This window comes from Nyctereutes procyonoides, unplaced genomic scaffold, assembly GCF_905146905.1.
Source record: "Nyctereutes procyonoides isolate TBG_1078 unplaced genomic scaffold, NYPRO_anot_genome, whole genome shotgun sequence".
NCBI lineage: Eukaryota > Metazoa > Chordata > Mammalia > Carnivora > Canidae > Nyctereutes > Nyctereutes procyonoides.
The window spans coordinates 100,976,567-100,990,424 of NW_026575125.1; the positions used below are offsets into that span (position 1 = coordinate 100,976,567).

General features: G+C 41.6%; 1 protein-coding gene across 2 annotated transcripts in view; it reads left to right on the forward strand.

The window, feature by feature from the left end:
• The first annotated feature begins 382 nt into the window (after positions 1 to 382).
• STK26 (serine/threonine kinase 26) overlaps positions 383 to 13,858 on the forward strand; it is a 58,804-nt gene continuing 45,328 nt past the window's right edge. For both annotated transcript variants that reach the window (XM_055338616.1, XM_055338617.1), the window contains exons 1-2: positions 383 to 524; positions 627 to 777. In XM_055338616.1, coding sequence (XP_055194591.1) covers positions 736 to 777 — 42 coding nt within the window. In that variant the 5' untranslated portion in view covers positions 383 to 524; positions 627 to 735. The remainder of the gene's footprint in view (positions 525 to 626; positions 778 to 13,858) is intronic.

The window sequence follows — 13,858 nt, forward strand, 5'->3', positions numbered from 1 at the left end:
CCCTCGACTAGATCGGGGAGCCGATAGGGACTTCCAACACTCCCCAAGTTTCAACTCAAGTGGTCTCTGAAGCTTCGATCGTCCGTCCGCCTGTCGGCGACGTGGCCGCGTCGGGGACGCACTCTAACCCCCAGGGTCACCGAGACGCCTCCATTCCCTCCCCTGGCCGGGCCCAGTGCCGGGCCCCCCAGCCCCCGGCTTCTCCTCTCGGCGTGCGGAGGGAGTCCGCCCCCTCGCCGACCCAGCCACAGCCCTGCGCCGCGAGGGGCTCCGGCGCTCCTGACACCGCCCGGCGGCAGGGCGGAGGCAGGGCCAACGGCGGAACCGCCCCCAACCGCCTCCCGGGCCCAGCGGGCGGGCGGGTTGCTGGGGCGCCTCCACCTCCTCTTCCTAAAGCGGCGAGGCGCCGAGGAGCGGCATCACTCGAGCCCAGGTCCCGGCTACCGCCACACCGTGCGCCCCGCGTTCGGGAGGAGGAGCGGCGGCGGAGGCGGCGGCAACAGCGGCGGGCGGGCGCCAGAAAGGTAGACTGAGTCCCAGGCAGCCGCGCCGCCAACCGCCCACAACCCCCAGCCCGGGGCGACGCGCCACCAGCTCAGTCACCCCACTTCTGTGTGTCCTTCCAGGCCCCGGTCGAAAAGCCTGGGAGGGCCGCCGAGCTACCCCCGGAGGAGGAGCCAGTCCGAGCCCAAGGCGCCACCGCCGCTGGAGCAGTGCAGAGCAGCCTTCGCCTTCATGGCCCACTCACCGGTGGCTGTCCAAGTTCCCGGGATGCAGGTGAGGAAGCCCAGGCCGCCTCCGCCGACCACGTGACTGCCCCAGAGCCCGGTGCGCGGTCCCCGGTGACCAGAGGCGGCCCCGGGGCTCCCCTGAAGGCAGGGCCGGGCGCTGGGGCCAGGTGACCCCGGGAGTCGGGCTCGAAGCGTTTTCCGGCGGCGTTTAGGCTAGCTGGTGCATTGCGCGGGGAGGGACCCGGCGCGCGGCGCGGTGCGGGGGGGGGGGGGCGGTGGCGCGGGCGGCGGGGGAGCATAAAAATAGGCCAGATCCAGACACCTGCGCCTGCGGAGCGTGGTCCGCCTGGGGACTGGAGGTGGAAGGTCTTAACTTGAGAGAGATGGAGGTGTCTCGAATTTGTGGGGTAAAAAGCAAGTCGCGCGCCGCCCCCCCGCACACACACAAGTTGGGTTGGAGCAAGACAAGGGGGTGTCGGTGGCGGCGGCGTTGAATTGGGCTCTTCCTGTGTGCGTAGTACGAAGAGCGAGGTGGCTTCTTTTCAGTGTTGCTTCTTAAGGGCGAAGTTCTTTCTCGCTCCCCCACCTGGCCCATCCCATAGTGTGGCTTGAGAAATGCTGGGTCCTTCGTCTGAATGGCTGAGGTGATGACTCCCCAGCCCCCTCCCCCTGCCTTTCCCATAAGACAACTCTTCCATGTGGTTAAAGGAAGCTTTTTGTCCTGGACAAGGGACTACTGCTTAAGACCCATCTTCTAACTTGAGATTTACCCACCCCCCCATTACATTTTCATTTTATTCAGGAAGAAATAAGCGATGTCCCTACACTTTTTACGCGGTTACGTATTTAAAGCGGTGCATTTCAAGCTATCTACTAAATGTTATCCAGGTCTAACTTTTAACCGTTCACTTTTTTTCCTTTCCTAGATAGCCTAAACAACCCATTTATGAGTAGATGAAAGACTAGAAACACTAAAGACTCACTCAGTCCCCCATTAGCTTCTAAAAATGTAAAGCAGATTTTTTTCAAGTTCAGAAAAAGCGTTTAGAGCTGTAAATAGCTTATGTTTTTAGTAAAACGCTGTGGATTGGGGCCTCAATATACTAATTGATGCATGGGATTCATCCTTCTTTTTTTTTTTTTTTTACCGACTGGTCATGTTTTATGCGTGGTCACAAAAAGTAATTTTAAAAATACTTTCCCACAAAAGGACCATTTGTGTGGGACATATATCAATCCTAGGACTCCTGTGTGTACTAAGCACCAGGCCTTTTAGCTGAATATAGGGCAAATCTGTGTTGAGTCCCAGGAAGTCGGTTTGTATTTAATAAAAAGGAGAGAGAGAGAGCGAAAGAAAAAGGGAAATGAGAAATATTCGGGCTTTTTAAAAGATTAATCCATTCAGGCTTTACAAAATGCCTCAAACTTTTTTCTCAGACCAACCCCTTCCCTCCCTCACTCATTCCCCCATCCACCAGCCCCACAACCCATTCATTCAGTCTGCCTTTGATTGTGTAGCAAGAGATGAGTAGTTTGCAGTACTAACTCCAATTTTGCTCTGTCTGATGTGGAAGAAGTGGGAAATACTTCTCACCTTGCTCTTCTTTCCATTCTGCTGGGAGTAGAACGATACAGATGGAAAGTTTGTCTCTGAGGGTCTCCATGCTTCTGTCTCCATTGTGTGTGCATGCGTCGGCAGAGAGCGTGCCTCCTGTTCATCAAGTTTGTGACTCTGGGGAACTCTGTGCTGGGAAGAAAATGGTTTCTGGTCTTTATTTCATTTGTCTTTATTTGATTTATAGGGCTTAGGACCTTCTTGTCATTCAGTATTTCTTATTGCTCCCTGCTTTAATTATTGGAGTTCCCTATCTCTTGAATTTTAAAATCTTCATTAAGGTAATTTAGAATGTGAATCACATCTTAATTTACAACTTCTGCCTCTCATTGTATGCCTTCCCAAAATTGTGCTTACTTAGTCCCACATAATTTGGGGAGGACAGTCCTCTCCATATTAGCAAAGAAGAGAGGGATACTTGTCACTTTCTCCATCTTAATGAAATGGTAAATTCTTAACTGTTTATTTACATTTTATTTGTAGGTGTGGTTCTTAAGCATTTGATGCAACACAAAGCTTTCCACAGTTAAAATTGCACAGTACCTTAAAAATAAATTTGATGGCATGCAGTGTGACTCTTGAGACTAGACTACTTTTACTATTCTTTTGTTCAAAAATATTGCAAATGAGATGCAGAAATATATGAGCTTGTAAAATTCTCCTCAACTTTTGTTCGAGTGTTAGGAGCAACTTTTAAACCCTTAGAGTAGTAAGAAAACTCGAGTTAGCCATGTGTTCTTGAAATTAATGTATAGTATTTCCACAAATCAGGGTGAAGTGGTTGACTGGCTTATAACTTTTTAACAGTTTATTTGAGAGAATTATGAAGATTGATGGAAAAAATGATTTTTCCAGAAATAAAAACAAAATTACTTTATCCACAGTGTTTTTCTCCCCCCGAGGAGAGACATGAAGTAGAAGTCGAGCTACCTGTTCTATCACTTAAGACTTCAAGCATTCCTGACTTTCGAACAAAGAAATTTCTGTTGCCACTAGTTTAAAATAGAAAAGAAACTTGGAGTGACGAAAGAAAACCCAGGATTTGGTCCAGTTCAAACTCTTCCTTATGAATTAGTTATTCCAACTCATGTTGTTGATATTTCTTAATATTGTGGTAATAACCATTTTTGCACTAGTACATCAAATGTTGAGGGTATGAATTTGTTTTGTACTTTATTTGTGTTTACTTTGTTAGTGTATACCTAAAGGAATTTTCCATACGAGGAGCTACACTCTTGAAAAATATTTAAAGCCCAACTTTAAAAAAATAAACCAATAAACCTGTTTCTTTCTACTCAAATATTTACACTTCAATGATTTAAAACATACTGTTTTCTTTGAAGTTTTTAGTTATAAGTTATGCTTAAGCTTAAGATATTTTCCCTTAGAACCTTCATTAGAATTTATTAAGACAAGTATTCTAAACTGGTTTAATCTTTCATAAAATGAAGATGTGAGAAGAAAGTTAAATGTTGAATTGGAGTACTAATGTGATATTATGGTATTATGTAATGCTTTGTTATCTCTTTTGTGAAAGTTTTTTTTTACGTTTCTATTAAAGAATTTAAAAAGTAGCTTTCATATATCCTTAACTATGATAAAGGTGGTACAGTTTTGGGTTTTGGTTTTAGTTTGGGGGAGTTGTTTTTTGTTTTAAGTAGTCTCCATGCCCAGCATGGAGCCCAGTGTGGGTCTTGATCTCAAGGTCAATGAGCTCAAGAACTCAGCTGAGATCATGAGTCAGATGCTCAACCACTGAGCCACCCAGGCACCCCTAGGTGGTATAGTTTTTAAGTGGTTGTTGTTTTAGATGTGAAATGGAAATGAAGTTCAAGAATTAATGAACATTTCATTGAAGATTTTTATCTAAAGAGATGGAAAACATTGCCTTACATTGGTGGACCTAGTTATTGGATTCTGGGAAGAATATAGAAGTATACTAAATGATCTCTAGCCTTTGAAGGTCTTAAAATGTTGGGGAATTAAATCTAGTACATGAAATATAAAATAATGCAAAAATCTGTAAGACTTGTTCTAGAATAGAAGTTTTTGACTGGAGGAGTTGAAGGCTTACAGAAGGTAAACTGCTAAGGATTATTGGGGTCCATATTGGGAAGGGCATTTCCAAACAGGAATGTACCCTGAGCAAAGGCATGTAGACAGGGAAAGGCACACCCCCCACAAGTGTGCATGCACCCACAGTCTTTGAGAGTGAGATGAAAATCATTTGGATTATGATGAATTCCTCTGAAAAATAATAAGGGGTAAGATTGGAAAACATGATGGGTCCTGATTACGGTGGTTCTTGAATGCTAAGGAAGGACTTTGGCCTTTGGACTAGCCATAAAACATTTCTGAGTAAAGGAGGCTCAATGAACAAAGTTATATATATGAAGAGAAATCTCAAGATTGGATGAACAGACGACCAGGAGGATTAAGAGTCTCGAGGCAGATGGATCTCAGAAGGCTATTTTAATGGGATAATCATATCTGGACAGAGGCAGTGGACCTTGCATTGACTGATTGCTTTCCATATGCCCAGTACTGTGAAGAAAAAAATATGACCACCACACTTAATAATTAGCTAATTACAGAAGGAGGAATCAGAGATTTTGTGATGTTGAATTATGGGGAAGTAGACATTTGTGGTACATATGAAAGAGATTGGAAAATTGGGGGGAAGAGCCAGATCTGGTAGGAAGCTAATAATTTCTGTTCTAGAATTGTGAAGTGTGAGGTAACAATGAAATGATGAAGCAAAAATGTGGAAAAGTAGTCTATTAACTTGATTGTGGTGATGATTTCATAGGTGCACATGTATGTCCAAACACATCAAATTATATGCATGAAAAATGTGCAGTTTTTTTGGTATATCAATATGCTTCAGTAAGGCTGTTTTAAAAAGTGTCCAGGGGGCCACCTTGGTAGTTCAGTTAGTTAAGCGGCCAACTCTTAATTTCAGCTCAGGTTATAATCTCAGGGTCCTGGGATTGAGCCCTGCCTTGAGCTCTATCTAAAATAAATAAATACATCTTTTTTTAAAATGTCCAAAAAATATTTGAAGATAGAGATCCGGGGCTTGAGTCATTCATCAGACGTTAACTGAGCATTTACTATATGTCAGTCTCTTTACTTGAAACTGGAGAAGCCACCAAGAAAGGAGAAGTTCCTAATGCCAAGAGAGACCATGTGGAGGTGTGGGCCCTCATGAGACAGGGAGTATAAGTGGAGAATTAGCTAGTAAGAAAAAGAAAGGAGACTTCAAGGTGCACGGGAGGATGAGAAAATGTGTCAGCACCAAGAACGAGTTAACTGGGGGAGTCCTTTAACTAACTCTGACCATGAAAAAAAAATGGAGAGGAAATTCAGTTTGGTGCCACAATCTAGCATGTAGAGAGTTCTTACCTCTCTTACACCTTCAGAAGGTGTAATTTGAACTTTGCAGTTTGAGGTGGAGAGAGGTTTGAAAGCATTGCCTTGCATTGATAAACCTGAACAATCATCGTCCTTATTGGTGAGTGGTTGATACAGAGATGTTGAATATGCTAATATGCTAATGATAATGGCAGAAGAACAAATGGAACAGAATAATCAAAAACAATTGTTAGCTGGGAGAGTTGGAGGTAGTTGAAACGTATGGGGTGAGAGGACTAGGGGCTATAGGGAGAGTAAACAGGAATTGGGCATGGTAGGACGTGTGCCTTGAACATTAATGAGGGTCTGGAATTGGCACTTGAGGACAAAGGTCCATCATGTGCCTCCCTTGCTTAAGTCATAGAAAATGAGAGAACATAATTTAGCCGGTACTTAGGAACTGATGAACATCATGATGCTGTGGTTTTTTATTCTGCCTTTCATTTATTCAGTGACCTTGAGCAAATCATCTACAAAATGGGGAGTAATAAAAGCTGCATTTCCTTTGCTTCAATGAGATGTTATTAGGATGAATTAACTATCATCTGTGGAGTATATTTCGAGCCCCTTTATAAAAGGTGTTATGATGTGTGTGGGCAGTTCATCCTGCAAAACAATGCTAAGCTAATCCCATGAAAACATTCTCATTGTCTCATCTCTTTCCTACTTGATAACCCACATTTTTCAATTAAAATCCTGTCTTCCTCTCCTCTTCCCCACACCACTAGTACCATACCCAAAGTCCTCTGTTCACCTTTCCAGACTTTTCTGTTATCTGGTTCCGGTCTACAGATGCAAACTTTTCATTATCACTATTTCCTGGCAAGAAATCCCTTTCGTTCTACCATGCCAGTTACAATTTAGCAATCACTGACTGACCAGATCCTACCTGATTTTCAAGGTCTGCAAACTTACTTTCTTCGTGAACTTTCCTGTGTGTTCCAGACTACAGAAATCTCTCATATTTCCAAGCATCTATTATATCTTTTGTCAGTAGTAGACAGTCCAGTCCTTGATTCATTCACTGCCTTAGATTTTCTCTAACATACTTGTCTTCCAAACTAGGTTGTAAATTTCTTGAAGGCAGGGACCATGTATTTTACTTTTCTTTATACCATTAGACATGAATTATATGTAAAAGTGTTGGCTAATGAGTCCCATATTGACTAGACTTCTAACTTTTTTTCCATTCTGTTTCTTTAAATACATTGTGTAATGCTTGAATTCTTACAGATCATGAAAACTGATTTATGTGTGCACAATGTAGACTCTTTATACTCACTAAAATTATTGTAATGCATTATATGTAACATGTCTAACAATATATACTTATAACTAATCAGCTGTACACAGAAGGAAGCTCTTCTTTTCTTACCTTCCAGGGCATTTGAGAGATAAAGGAGATTCATAGGGCTTATTTCATTTTTTTCCATTTGTTTTTATTTACGTTTGATTTGCCAACATATAGTATAACACCCAGCGCTCATCCCATCAAGTGCCCTCCTCAGTGCCCATCACCCAGTTACCCCAACCCCCTGCCCACCTCCCCTTCCACAACCCTTTGTTTGTTTCCCAGAGTTAGGAGTCTCTCATGGTTTGTCTCCCTCTCTAATTTTTCCCACTCAGTTCCCCTCCTTTCCCTTATAATCCCTTTCACTATTTCTTATATTCCCCATATGAGTGAAACCATATGATAATTGTCCTTCTCCAGTTGACTTATTTCACTCATAATAATACCCTCTAGTTCAATCCATGTCAAAGCAAATGGTGGGTATTCATCCTTTCTGATGGCTGAGTAATATTCCATTGTATATATAGACCACATCTTTTTTTAAAATTTTTATTTATTTATGATGAGAGAGAGAGAGGCAGAGACATAGGCAGAGGGAGAAGCAGGCTCCATGCACCGGGAGCCCGACGTGGGATTCAATCCCGGGTCTCCAGGATCGCGCCCTGGACCAAAGGCAGGCGCTAAACCGCTGTGCCACCCAGGGATCCCTAGACCACATCTTCTTTATCCACTCATCTGTTGAAGGACATCGTGGCTCCTTCCACAGTTTGACTATTGTGGACATTGCCGCTATGAACATTGGGGTACAGATGTCTCAGCATTTCACTGAGTCTTTATCTTTGGGGTAAATCCCCAGCAGTGCAATTGCTGGGTTGCAGGGTAGCTCTATTTTAAGCTTTTTGAGAAACCTCCACACTGTTTTCCAGAGTGGCTGTACCAGTTCACATTCCCACCAACAGTGCAAGAGGGTTCCCCTTTCTCCACATCCTCTCCAACATTTGTTGTTTCCCACCTTGTTAATTTTCTCCATTCTCACTGGTGTGAGGTGGTATCTCATTGTGGTTTTGATTAGCATTTCACTAGGGCTTATTTCAGACAAATTTGTGTCTTTGTGAGAAATAACCTCTTGTCCCTTCCCTTCCCTCTGTTCCCATCCCTACCCCACCCACCAAAAATCCAAACAAATTTTTACTTCTCTGTCCCAGTTGTTACATTAGAAAGAATCTGATATATTTCATTCATATTAAGGTGTTTTTGATTAATGGCTCAGTGAGTGACCTCTCCCATAGATGTTCACATTTTACAGGGAATAATGCCTAGAAAATTAAAAAAGGAAATTCAGTAGTGGAACTTTAGACATCTTGATAATTGTTTTTGACTGAATTGTGTCTTCTGAACAAGTGGTGGTTTTACTCATTCTATTTGTTGCTAGAAAATGGAATTAAGAGAACAAAATTAACAACAAACTCCTTCACATTTCTTGTCATTAAGACCCAAATAATTTCCACCACAGGAACATATAAAACAATATCTCTGGAAGAATGCCATGAGGTAACTCATTTTTAAGAGAAAAACAGTAGGGGTGCCTGGGTGGCTCAGTTGGTTAAGCATCTGCCTTTGGCTTGGATTGTGATCCCAGGATCCTATGTCAGGCTCCCTAGTAGGCAGGGAGTCTGCTTCTCCCTCTCCCTCTGTCTACTTGCTTGTGCACTCTCATGTGCTCTCTCTTTCTGTCAAATGAATAAATAAAATATTTTTAAAAAATAAAAATTAATAAAATAGGCACAACTAAAAATTTTACTCCATTTTATGTACATTTCTCATTTTGTCATCTGCCATTTTAGACTAAGGTGTTACATGGTAGGGAGGGACCACATCTTTGAATTAATACTTGTGAAATCAAACAATTTTGAAAGATATTGACTAATTCCTCTCAACAGTCCTATGAACTAGGAAGAACTATCCAATAGGAAAATGCCTTTGCATTTGGATTTTATTTCTTTTAAATATTTATTTATTTATTCATGAGAGACACAGAATTTTAAAACACCTTGCTAGCCAACTCTACCCATCATCCTCTTTGATGTCATTCCCCCCAAATCCCATGGGATTTGGGTGGTTCACCTGACATGCCCATTTAGAGAAGCCAAGAAACCTAGTGCACAGCCGATCCCATCCTTCTCTATTCTTGCCTATCTCTTCCCACCACCTGTCACCAGCATTTACCTGAGGATGGAGCCTGTTCTGGACTTGTTCCAGCATTTCCCTGACTGCACCCTGCTGGCCTTTCTTTTCCTTCATTTATCACACCATCATGGATTAGAATGATCCGTGTCCTAAAATATCAGATTAGTCATTGGTATGGCATAGCTTCAGCTCTTCTAAAAAAGTTGGAACAGAATTATGGTTCATACTTCCTGAGAATGAGAGTAAGCAAAATTGAAGACAGCTTTAGGTGAAAGAGTTGAAAATACTGTTTTGTTTTGTTTTTTTAAGTGGCTACTTTTCTCCTCTTTGGTCAAGTCACTTCGAAAATGTGCTGCTAAGGAAATGGAAGGCATTATGTTTTTGTCTTTTTCTCACCAAAAACGTTTTACAGAAAAACTTTTCAATTATTCTTTGTGATCCTGGTAACAGATTGTGTATTCTTTGTGGTATTTTTCTACCCGCTCCTCCTTTCACCTGTTTAAGAAATAAGGAGAGAAAAGAAATCTGTAAACCCCTATCAATTAAAAATGCAACGGACAGAGAAAAGTAGGGTTCAAGTCAACCACCATTGGATTTTTCAGGTTGTTCCTTACAGAACAGTAGAGTGTCTAGCTGAAGAATAACAGTGCTTTGAATTATAGAAACAGTTTACCAGTATCAACTTAAAGTTTTACTGGATTTGAAATCCATACCACACTAGTTATGTTAGGAAATTTCTAAGCATTCTAGTGAATTACTCTACCAGGTTTCAGAAGTGCCTGGTAACACAATCCTAGGCGTGGATTTTTGGCAGGTGGAGGAAATTCTTGAAGGACATCGAGGAGCATCCAGATTTTTCTTTGAAAATGCATTTTTGAGTTGCTCTGTTAGTGCCTTTTTACCCCTTCCCCCCAGCTTTCCATTAAACCTTTGGCTTTTCAACATATCACCTTACAGTGCATTAAATTAAGCTAGGACTTCACTGCTTGATGCAGTACAGTATAAATAACACAGCAGTGGTGACAGGGAAGGGATAGATGACATAGATCATCAGGTGGGGCCAAAGTTGTCTTTATAAATGCAAGAAAATTGGGGGAAGCTGAGCTGACAGAAAACAAAGTCATTATTTCTTCGCAAAACCTCTACCTTGTCACTATTGCTCCCCACTAGACCTGGGAAAGTTTCTTGACTCCCTGGTCTCAATTTCATGCTGCCTGCCTCCCTCTAAGCGGAAACACAAAAGAAACCAATCAGCAAAGCATGCACACGTGTTACTAAGGATGGTGACAGAAAGTAGAACTTTGACCTCTTGTGGTTAAGGAGACTACAGTCAGTGTGTTTGGCAGCCTCAGGGAAAGAAGCATTTTTCAAATGTATGCTTTTAAAGTGCCATGGACCCCACCAGACCCCACCGGAAGAACAGTTAGCAAACTCATTAATTAGTGTCCTATTTGCTTCTCTAGTTTCTGTTCAAATCCTTTGTTTGAACTTAACTCCGAGCATCGCCAGTAAATGGGAGCAGAGTGGACTCTTCCAAGTTGGACACTGGTAATCCAGATATGATGTTTTTACGCCCTGAGTTGTCATGAAACAACTGGGTGTGATTGAAGCTCAAAAATGAGCAGCAGAGAAGTTTGGAAGGCCGACTTTGTATAGGACGTGGTGCTTGAAGCCTCTCTGGGTACAAAACGTGTAAAGAAAAAGTCTATGACCGCAGGAAGTTTTTGCTGTACCTGAAGTATGAAGACACCTACACATTTAGAAATCTAACAATGCAGAGCAGGGGCAAGGAATCCCCACTGAGATAGAAACTAGCATAGGAACATTCTACGGAGGAAGACCAGACAAAGGAAGGGAACAGTCATTTAGAGGAAAAACGGGAGACATGCAAGGGAAAAAAAGGTACAGAGGGATATGCACGAGCTTCCCTCTGCAACAGAGGTTTGCGGTAGGTGCTCACTGTCAAGAACTCTTAGGGGCAAATTATGAAAGGCCTTGAATGCCAGGCTGAGACAGTTATTGTTTTTTGTTGTTGTTTTTAATATTTTTGATTTATTTATTCATGAGAGACACAAAGAGAGAGAGAGAGAAAGGCAGAGACACAGGCAGAGGGAGAAGCAGGCCCCATGCAAGGAGCCCAACATGGGACTCAATCCCGGGTCTCCAGGATCATGCCCTGGACTGAAGGCGGCGCTAAACCGCTGAGCCACCCGGGCTGCCCTTGTTTTGTTTTTTAACTCAATCTACAACAAGGACTTTTCAGCAAGAAACTGAACTGATGAAAGCAGTGCTTATTCTGTTTGGTTCTTCATTTTTGGAAAGTTGCATTAAGTTTCCAACCCAAAAAGGATGGGTGGAAGAAGGGGAAGGCTGCATATAATAAGCAGATATTGCAATAGCCCAGGCTTTCGGTTACAGGGTTTGATTTAGGACAGTAATGGTCCAACTTGAACTACCTGGAGGGTTTATTAGACAGCCAGGCCCCGTCTCCAGAATTTCTGATTCAGTAGGTCTGCACTGGGGCCTGTGTACTTGTATTTCTAATGAGTTCCTAGTTGTTCTGCTGATCTGGGGACCACTCTGAGCACCACTCAAGAAAGACTAACAGACCTTGGTGAGTAATTTGATATGGAAAGGAGAGCAACATGATGGGAGAAGCTGAATCCAACTTTGTGTTGGATGTTCTATAACTTCAAAAATCTCACCATCACCCATCTCTTCTGTTTTCCTTTGATCCAGGTAGATTTGACAACTCAGTAAATGTCTTACCTTCAAACGCAAATACGTTTATCAAGAACATAAAATCATAAAAAATAAAAAAATAAAAAATAAAATAGAAAAATAAAAAAAAAGAACATAAAATCACTTTATGCCTATATTTGTGAAAATGCAACTCGGCTGACGTGAAATAAAATGCCTGTATCCTAAAGGTCAGTAAGTGGCCATATTTCCCCTCAAAGATTGACATTTTAAAGATTTTTGATGCATCCTATCAATGTTTATTGTTCAGAATCCCTTTTTATTCACCCTATTACTGCCCTCTGCCAAAACTGCTGGACTTAAAAACTCTGGGCTGCTATTATGTCAAAAAATGCCCATTGTGGTCATGACAGTCCAAAGCCAACTTGTGTTTACATATGTAAATTCCTGGAGGGGAGAGGAAGTTACTTCTGAATCCTTAAGGAAATATCAAATCATTTCCTAAATGGCTTTTCTTTGCTCTCTACAATGCTCTCAGTACCTGTCAGATTAATGTATTCCCATTTGCCAACAGGCACCATGTAGAAAAGCTCAGAGCTTAGTTCAAACAAAGGATTATGACTGAAAATAAGAGAAGCAAATAGGGCCTACTTAATGAGTTTGCTAACACCAAACAATGTGAGCAAACTTGATTGCTCATCCCATTCACCAGCCTTGGATCTAAATCACTTTTCAATTACTAAAATGAACACAAAACCAACAGAACCAAAGTAATCCTTCAGAATCAAAGATTTGCCCCCAATGAGCATGTTCAAAACCATGTGCAGAAGTGTATCTCTGAACTCGTTTAAAACAATGATTATCATGAGGATAAATTCCTTGGGTCCCTGAGGTAACCTGCTCCCACTTGAGGGAATCCGTTTGTTTGGGTATAAAAATTTGTTGTTTTTACCTTAAATGTCATACCTCTTATGTGGTAGTTGTCTTTTTCCAGGATATTTACTCTTGTGAGCCATTTTTCCATTATTCCGGGTGGTGATTAACTTTTTGTTGAAGAAAATCAACAGAGGGTGTATATATATGCTCACAATGTGTATTGTGCACAAAGTATATTTTGCGTTTGAGAACACTCTTACTCTATTCAAGAAAATAAGACTCAGCATTTGCCAGAGGTTTTAATCAGTGGTATCAATTTTAGACATAACTATTTTTAGAAGATAGGTGAGGCATCTGAGTGGCACAGTCATTTAAGCATCTGACTTTGGCTCAGGTCTTAATTTCAGGGTCCTGGGGTTGAGCCTCACATCGGACTGCCTGCCCACTCAGGGAGGGGAATATACTTATCCCCCCTCTCCCTGCCCCTCCCCTGCTTGTACTCTGTTTTTCATATAAATAAATAAGATCTTTAAAAAAATAAATGATAAAAAAGCAAAAAGTAGAAAAGTATACTGTTGAAATAAAAATGGGTAAATGACAGGATGGTCACTAAGTTCAAGAAGCAGGAAATTATTACGTAGCAATATCATTAAAGGAGGTCTAGGTCTGTATATGGGGCACCTGGCTGGCACCATTGGTAGAGTGTGTGACTCCTGACCTGAGGGTTGAGTTCGAGCCCCATGTTCGGTGTAGAGATTACTTAAATATTTTTTTAAAAGAAAAAGTCTGTTATAAAAGGAATTCAGTAAAATAGATGTACAAATTATATGCTCAATAAACATTATGATATCCATGGATTTGCTAAATATTTTCATTAGAAAATATATGGAATTCTTTAGCATCTTTAAAAATATTTACTCTAAGGTAAATACATATGTGTATATATACTTGTGTCTCAATACATAACAGAGTTATCAGGATTTAACACATGTTGTATTTTTATCCTGGCTAGTTCTTCTTTTTGCTTTACTACTTAAACTATTA